We start from the raw sequence: 9,295 nt of genomic DNA on the forward strand, positions 1-9,295 counted from the left end.
TTTAGACAGTAATGACAGATGAAGTTTAATCTGATGATGGTTTAGCAAATACTCCCTCACTGATACGGTAAAAATTAGAGTGTGGTAAGTAAATGTATTACATCATGTTTTCTTTTACTAAAAGCACACATTTTTCTTGGATTATAATGTTTTGAAGATGGTTCAATAAATGTCTCAGATCAGTTAATTGTTCATTTTGGTATGACAAGCTAAATCTGATGTTTTTCAGTATAACAACCTCTGAAATGTCTGGGTATTTGAACATACAACAGCAACTATATAAATAACAGTTTGATCCACGAGTGTTTGGTTCTGATTTGTAGAAAGGTACGTGGTTGACAAAGCAGATACAGCGTGGTACGAAGACGTTCACCGGCCACCATGGTGTCCTCCGTGTGTTTTCCATGAGTCAGAGCAGGCGTCTTCCGAGCAGGAGGATGCCAAGGTCCATAAGCTCTCTCCATCTGTCACCAACGTCCTGTCCTGATGGGCAGATTTTCTTTCTTTTCATTTTTTTGTCCCCGAGTGAAGCACAACAAAGCAGGGATGAACAGCATCAAAGTAATTCAGATTGTGTGTGTGTTTGGTCACACGTGGAAGCAGACCACCCACAAACAACAGTGCACACTTGTTCAACTTTTAGTTTGAAGCACATTTTAATGAATCACATGTGAATAAATGCAGTACTAAAATGGTAATACTTCAGTGGACAAAGTAGGGTAATTTGTAAAAGTAAAACATTTTGTATTCGTGATTCAAATACTTAAATCTTGTATTTCGCCATTCCAGTTTTGCTGATGACGCAGATGTGCTGAAAGCAGAAAATACAAGGAAAAAAATTAGCTTGATCCAAATGAATGTGAAGTTTAATGATAGTCTACAGTTCTAGAAATGTGCCGTATTTTCCGCAGTACACGTTGCTTCGCCCTATAAGTTACATCAGTCCATATTTGTCTAATAAAGTGGAAAAATTTATAAATATGTCACTTAGCCGTATACATCGCACCTATTATACGTCAAAAATCGATGGGCTGCCAAATGGCAGCCGCGGGAGCGTGCACGGGAGGACTTTAATAAGAATTTAACAAGATTAACACTTAAAAACAGTTATTTGTTTGCTCGAAATTATCGTAAATGTTTGTCTCAGTCTAACGTTTGCTTAATAAATGCAAATTAGATGCATTTCGCCGTGGTGGTGCAGCTGGTTTGATGGTTCCAAGCAACAAGCAGAAGGAAGGTGGGGAGTGTATGGCAAGCTGATTATATCATTAAAAGCTGGTGAAGATTCTCAGTCATCCAGGACATTGTAAATTCAAAAAAGTTCAAGAAAAAAAAACAATAAAGTATAAAGTATAATAAATAAAGTCCAGTTGTTTTTGTCTTGAACTTTTTTGAATTTGTCATTATAGCCACGTTTACTTATTACATGATAGAACGGAGTGCCATACTGCTACTACTACTCTGCTGCCACCAAGTGGCTGAAAGTGGTACTGCTTTAATTTTTTTCCAGTCAGAAATGAATGACAACAGTCATATCTCAGCCAAAAATTGGTTTATAAATATGGGGGAAAATCCATAAATACATCGCTTCGGCCTATAAATCGCAGGGCATGCAAATTATGCCAAAAAAAAAATTTAACTTGTATTTTGGAAAATACAGTAGTCTTGCACATAGGTGTTGGATATCACACTGCATTTTTCTTGTTTTCTTGTTTTTCTAACTGTATTGTTTCCCTTCCCTTGACCCTGTTGGTGCTGCCAGGCCAGCACTGTAAATAAGAAATTATTCTTAGTGTTTGGTTAAATGAAAATGAAAAATTTACAGCAACAAAATGGTTAAACCTGGACTAATTTGCAAGCATAAAATATAATCTGTAAATCTATGAGACATTCGTTAATCTATAGGCTTTGGGAGTCTTGGGGTTTCAACTCATTTTTCTTTTGTTGGCTGAGAACAGATAAGGAGAAGCTTGAACTCTTGTCTGATAATGAGATACAAACCTCCACATTCCTGCAAATTTTCACAATGAATCCCCCCCCCCCCCCCCACACACACAATTCATTTCAAACATTTATGACGTCCTCGCTCCATCCCTCAGCGTTTGGTCCGAGCAGCCTGTACGATAAGTTCTGGGAGTGTTTGACTCAAGTCAGAGGTGAATATGAGGCCAGATGTTTGCAGATAGAAAATAATGGCTGTCGTCCAACAGGCTGGTCCTTACTAATTTTAAACTGGCTTAAAATAAACTGTCAGCTGTGAGGAAAAACACAGAAAAAGAGCACTGCAGTGCTGAGGTCAAATGCATAAAAATAACAGTTATTTTTTAAATGTTTAAAGAAGGAAAAGTATAAATGTTTGTGTTCATTTTATTGATCATTTAGTTTGTTTTAGTTTGGTTCTTTATAATTAAGCTCCTAATGTGCCATTGTTGCGCTGTGAATGCGTATGAATTCAAAATTAATTCAAAAATGTTCTTCTTTCAGCTTCTTTCTGCTTTTTTTGTTACTTTTCAGCAGGGATTTTTTGTTGCTAATTTCAGCTTTTCTCAGATCATTTCCATTTTTTGTGCTCAGAAGCACAATTATTCTAATTAATAATCATTTTTATTAATAATAATGGAATAATTTCTTATGTACAGTGCTGGCCTGGCAGCACCAACAGGCACATGTGTGAAGGGAAGGGAAATAATACAGTTTTGCTTCTTTCAGCAAATGTGATCTTTCTACTTCAGCTACTTTATTTTAACATTTCTAAGCTAATTTCAGCTGTTTTCAGATAAATTCAAGTTTTTGTGGTAATTTCTTTGAACCTAATTAACTTCTTTATGCCAACTTCAGCTTGTTATGCTCCTTTACGTTTCTGCTATTTCAGCTACTTTTTAGCTGTTTTGTGCTAAATTTAGTTTTTCAGCTAATTCCACATTTTTTTAACTCGTTACAGCTCCGTTCACTTCCTTCTGGTGGTTTGTGCTTCTTTCTGATTTTTCATCTACTTTTCATCTAGTATTTTTTGTGCTCATTTCAGTTTTTTTTTTAAAACTAATTCCCTATTCTTTGTGCTCATTTCTGCTTATTTAAAATTAATTCAGCAAATATGTGTTCTTTCTGCTTTCTTCTGCTAATTTAGGCTTGTTTCTCCCTTTCAGCTACATTTCAGATTTTTTTTTGTTAATTTCAGCTGTTTTTCAGCAAGTTCTTTAGCGATAAGCATTCACACTGCATTTTCACAGGAAATGCAGTTTCTCTAGTTTCATCTAAATTGTGACTTTTATTAATCAAGTTTATTTAATTAACTCTTAGTTTTTACAATAAAGTGCAGATTAGGGAAATATGGTTACGATTTGAGCTAAACTTGAACTTAATGTTTATTCAAAACTGTAAAATGAAAGTTTTAGATAAGTAGGTTTGATGGGTGAAATTTGTAAAGTGACTTCAGATGTGATACATGACACTGAACCAGTAATTTCCTTTCAACACAGTTAATGGGGATTAAACTAATGGGACAAAGTTTTTAATTCAGTCTGATTAGATGAAAATACTTTGAGGAAAAGTCTACTCCCCTTCAGTTTTAGAAAATGTTTTGATAAACCAGCACTTTTTGACAAATCTTTGTCGAATAAATAGTCACTGTTTATCATTATGCACAGACTCACACAGAACCCCCCCCCCCTCCCCCCCCTGCATAGAAACATCTCTGCTGCTTTTCCTTCCGGTCAAACCTCCTCAGACAGGTTACCTGTTTGGTGAGTTTAGGTTTCATGGAGAGGAGTGCATCCCTTTGATTTACTGTGTTTACTCTACAGCTTTCATCTCTTTCTCTAAAGCTCTTCAAAAGGTCACACGATGTGCAGCAGTCACAGCAAACTGTGGACTTACATTCAGGTCACGGAAGTATTCATTGTAGTCCAAGGCGTAGCCAACAACAAAGAGGTTGGGAATTTCAAATCCAACGTCTGTCAAAGCAAACACAGATGTGAATGTAAAAGGGTTGTGATTTGGGTAAAGTTCATAGTTTGGATCACAGGTAAACATTGTGCTCTTTATTCATAAATATATAATTTATTTTTTCTTCTTCAGGGGTTGTCACAGTGAACTAACTCGAATGGAGTCTTGGAAATTGTTTTCACATGGAATGCCCTTCCTGATGCAACCACAGAGCTACCACAGCCCTCTGTGTGGAGCAGAGAGCTGATACCTAGGACACCCAGAGCAGCAGATGGTGGGGGTTAAGGGCCTTGTTCAAGGGCCCAGAGTGGGGCAAATAAGGGTGGAGGCAGTTGTGGGTGTTTCACCTCTTCTACCCACATGTTGGTGTTGGGGGTCGACCTTATGACCTTCAGATCACAGGCTTGCCTTCTCTAACAATGCACTACCACTCTCACTCCTCACTCCATGTGTATATATGTGTGTGTGTGTATATATATATATATATATATATATATATATATATATATATATACATTTTTTTTTAAATTTATTTTAAATCGGTGATAGGCCAGAAAACTGCAATCGGTGCACCCCAATACAGAGCTATTTAGAGCTATATAGAGATATAGTGAGGTACAGTTTATAGAGATATATAGAAATATATAGAGCTACATAGAGATATACAGATGTTGATATATATATATATATATATATATATATATATATATATACATGATTATGTTTAAAATGTTAAAATTATACTGTGTTCTCATTACATCATCATACACAAACCCACGTTAACAGGAAAAAAAGAGCAAAAGGTACAAAACACAACATTTTTTAAATATGGTTCACTACACGATAATAGAAGAGTTGCAATAAACAAGAGTAAAATAATATTTTTCAAAATGTAGTGCTTTAAACAACAACACTAAAGAGCTAAAAACTAAAAGCTAAAACTACAAATGAGTATGAAAAGAAAATTGAATTAAAGTTGCACCTTTATTCTTGAGTGAGCTGGATTTACAGACGTTTAATGGCAACTCATTACTGAGGTTTAAACATAAAGTACTGTCTTTGTCAGGATCACTAAGTCTGTTCTTTATGTTTAATTTACTTGCACATGTCTATTTGACATCACCCTCTTTTGTCACAACATTCCGACCACCACAACATCCATGATGACATATGTTGCATGTTTTAGTTACAGCAGCACATGGGACTAATGGGTGCAGTCATTAACTCTGACTGCTCCTCCTTGTTGGCAACAGCAGAAGAAAGACCCGTCTTATTCAAGCTTCACATCAGCAGTGAGCCCCTTCTCACTCAGCATCACAAAATACAATATATTTTAGGGCAGGGGTGCCCACACTTTTTCAGCATGCGAGCTACTTTTGAAATGACCAAGTCAAAGATGAGGTGTGTGTTGCGTTTGTTGAACATGTGCACAGAAAAGGAAGGGGTAAATACATTTTAAATTTATCTGGCAACCCTGATGCCGAGCTCAGCAGCATTCATTGCGCATGCAACATCTGGATGATCACAGTATGTTCAAACTGATGAATACACTAACGTCTCTTTGGACTCTGGATTGTATTGGTTTTGCTCCTACATGCTGAAAAAGGCTGAGTAGCACAAAAGCACTCTGCTCTGACATTTATTATAAATGTTGTTAGTGCAGAAAAACTCTGGACTGCAGCCGCATGTAGTGCACATGCGCCACTTCACAATTGCAGAGCATTTCATGCCTCCGTGGAGGGTTCCCCCGACAATCTCCACTCAGAGACCTGGATTCAGTAACCTTCGGCTTCAGAGAGAACGAGGGCTGTTGCCATGTACATGAACGGCCGAAACACGGCCTCAGACTGGCTGCCCTGTTTGTCAATCATGTGACAAATTTCATAGAGAGGCTGATGATAAGCTGATGTCTATTTTTTTTTTGACATGCGATCTACCCATATATCTTTGTGATGCAGTAGATCGTGATCGACGTATTGGGCACCCCTGTTTTAGGGTTTGAATTGGAGGATTGTATTCTCAGGTTGTAAAATATTCTGAGGCGTGGTCAATCAATTATTTAAGTTTAGATAAATATTCTAAGAGACACAAAGGATTTAGTGAAACCAATTGTCAAGCAAGGACTATAGTGGGCGGCAGGCCTTTCTGGGTGGAGTTTCTGAGCATGCGTGGGCTTTCTCCAAGTAGTCCGGTTTCCTCCCACAAACTAAAAACATGCATGTTAGGCTGATTAAATAAGTTCTATTTCATATAGGCTTCGCCCTTTAAGGCTGTCGCTGATGGGTTTATCCCGTTATGCAGAGCATAAGCACTGAAAAAATTTAGTCCACGCCCACCTGCTGTGTGGGCCCCACCCGGTCCGTATAAATTACGTTAAGAGCGGGAAATCGGCTCCCATTTTTTCTTCAGCGAGCTAATATAGCACTGTCAGAAGAACAAAGAGGATAAATTGTGTAAATGACCAACCTTTGTGTAGGATGCTTGGCCCGGCAGTCGACCTCCGGTCGTCCGGTGAGTTCTCCTCCCCGAGGAGAAGATGACGAGCAGTCTTATTCCAAGGTAAGCGTCGGGGAACATTTCCCAGTGACAGGTCACTACATGCTGGACAACGCCATCTTGTATTTTTTCCTCTTATTGCCGACCCTCGGGGCGAACCGGATGGTTCCTCCGGGGCAAGGCGTGCTCAGCTGCAGCCCCCGCTGCTCATTCCCTCCTGGGGAGCGTAGTGTAGGTGGAGGGGGGCTGAGTGAATGCTCACCCCATCCCACCTCGTTTCGCATCGGCGATCACACCGCTCCCGGCCGACAGCGCCCTCTCGGTTGCCCGGCGGAACCCAGGAGGAGGCTGACATGAAGGGACCCCTTTTTTCTACGTCCCTCACCTTTTCTCGCCAGTTCGGATGATCGGCGGGAAGGTTGTTTTTCACTGGGCTCCACTGTGGCTCACCGTCTTGATCCATACGGCCTCGCGTTCCAACAGGACGTTCGACAGGCGAGGCCACAGACGGTTCTTTCCTGGTAGATTGGAGGAGTCGGTCCCCAGTCCGCTCCCATCACCAGAGTTGAGGGATTCACCGAGCGGGGCTATTCCTCGGTAACCCCCCTGGAGCCAAGCCTCGCGGAAGCTTCCGGTGCGAAGCTGCCCAGGTCGGAGCAGCGTCCCGTCCCTCCGGAGGAACATGAACCAGACGGCGACCACGCTCTCCAATCGAGCCCACCGATGTATTTTCAGGCAGCCGCAGTTAGCAACAACGTGCGCTGCTAGCATATAGCATGTCCGAGGGACTGAAGGCCGCAGACCTGCCTTGGAGACAAAGAACTCCCTCTGTAAGGCAGCTGACGCCAGCTCAACATATGTGCCTCTCCCACGGTTTGCCTGTCGAGGACTGCAGCGCGGATGACGATGATCCAACGATCCACCTGGCTTCGTTACTCCCCTCGCTGCCGGAGAAACTGCACAAGACCTGATGAAGCTCATCGCGGACGTGTTGTTCAGAGCAGTTTCAAACCATGCTGGCGAATTGAAACAGTCGGAGGAGGTGCCAGAGGCTGTGCGCCACCTCATCAAGCCGCGCGGCCCACCCCGTCCCGCTGGAGGGACCGTCGCGAGCAAGCTTCGACTTTTCCACGGCCGCGGCTCTCGCTGAGTTCCACCACCAGCCCCGCCCGTCAGAATCCAGCCCTCTTCACTCCGGCAACCTGCAGCTCAGCGTTTCCCCAGAGTTCGCCTGCAAGACAGCGCTCTGGGCAAACAATCGCAGAGCTCATGAGAGAGAAGTTTCTCAAAATGACGGTCTCCGGAGGGTGTGTGTAAAAGTGACACGAAAGTTGAAATAAATCATCATTAATGATCAAAGTGTCTGTTTTTTAGCCAGCCTGTAAGCCGGATGAGCTCACAGCGGCCGCACACATTAAGAGCCGGTGTCCTTATAAGGTTTTTTTAAATTCACCGCCGCTCCAAGACATTACTAGTCGCTTACAGGGCACGATGGTAAGTGAAATAACTCGTTATAATCCCGGGCTGCACGATTTTCACTCAAGCGATGTCAACTCGCACTCGTGGGATGAAACAGCCCCACACACGAGCCGGTGTCCTTAAATAAGGTTTTTAAACTCACCGTCGCTCTAAGACATGACGAGTCGATCACAGAACAGCCTCCACACATGAGCCGGTGTCCTTAATTAAAGGTTTTTTAACTCACCGCCGCTCTAGACATGACGAGTCGATCACTAAGATGAACAGCCTCCATCCAACGGCGCTGCGTTGATGCTGGCGCACACACACAGCTGCCGGCGCTAACCAGCTCACATCGGTATAAATGTGGTCCGCAGGCTGGTTCGGGTGGAGGTCCTTCTCTCTCACAAGAAACAACACCCGTCTCAACGAATCAAACGCGGGCAGCCGTCACCCACCGCGTCTCAGCTTTCGGCAGCTCACTGCAGCTTAAACGTGAAGCAGCTGAAAGAACCCGGTAATGAGTCCCGCCTCCCTCCAGCGCGCGCCCCTCCAGCGAGAGCGGCGCGCGTCCCTCCAGAGAAAAACGTGTGCTCCCGCGGGGCTAGCAGCCTTCACTCCAACAGCGCGGCGTTAATGAAGTCACGCCCTCCGCCTTTTCAACGTTCGCACAGCGACGTCAAACGCGCAGCCCCACCGCGTCATTAGCTGTCATACGCTTCGCCTTCAGCACAAGCCTCGCCCTGGATCACACAGAAAACGTTCCCGCGACGCATGACGGCGGTTGAGGGGCGGACTGCTGACAGCCGTACAAAACATGACACATCACTTAACGCACGTTCACCCTACGAACGTTACGTAGAGTGGCTAAAACATGCTCGCCGTTTTTCAGATGGATGGACAAGGTTTTATGCAAATGGTACAAGTTACAGTTTGCAACCCGAACCCCCCCATTCAGAGGAGTTATAAAAACGGTCCCGTCATCATCAGACTAAATCTCATCCCTAAATGCAGAAATCCAAGTGTTTCTGATAAAAGTAATCTACAGAGTCCCCCAACGGAGAGAAAACACAGGGTTTTTACTCACGGATCGGAGGGGTGAGACCGTTTTTTGGATCTGTTGTATAACATCCAGAGAACGCATACCGATCATCCTAAAACACAGAGACGAGAGTTTTTTGTTTTACCTGGATGATCTGCTGCTCCTGTCACTTCAGACAGGAGGCGCTGATGCAGGATCAGGTGTTGACATCACACCTGTTAAATCTGGGCTTCGCCATAAATTGGAAGGAAGCTCGATTTTCCCGGCCCAGACATTTGTTTTTCTGGGAGTGGAATTAAATTCAACTACCATGAAAGCTCGTTTATCACAAACTAGATTCGACACTTTTTTAAA

General features: G+C 42.8%; 1 protein-coding gene across 1 annotated transcript in view; it reads right to left on the reverse strand.

Moving 5' to 3' along the window:
- Positions 1-763: 763 nt before the first annotated feature.
- prtfdc1a (phosphoribosyl transferase domain containing 1a) overlaps positions 764-9,295 on the reverse strand; it is a 26,428-nt gene continuing 17,896 nt past the window's right edge. Inside the window, exons 8-9 of the mRNA XM_037694207.1 lie at positions 3,877-3,953; positions 764-811 (exon numbers count right to left, since the gene is read on the reverse strand). Coding sequence (XP_037550135.1) covers positions 764-811; positions 3,877-3,953 — 125 coding nt within the window. The remainder of the gene's footprint in view (positions 812-3,876; positions 3,954-9,295) is intronic.

This window comes from Nematolebias whitei, chromosome 20, assembly GCF_014905685.2.
Source record: "Nematolebias whitei isolate Nwh7 chromosome 20, NemWhi1, whole genome shotgun sequence".
NCBI classification, from domain to species: Eukaryota; Metazoa; Chordata; class Actinopteri; order Cyprinodontiformes; family Rivulidae; genus Nematolebias; species Nematolebias whitei.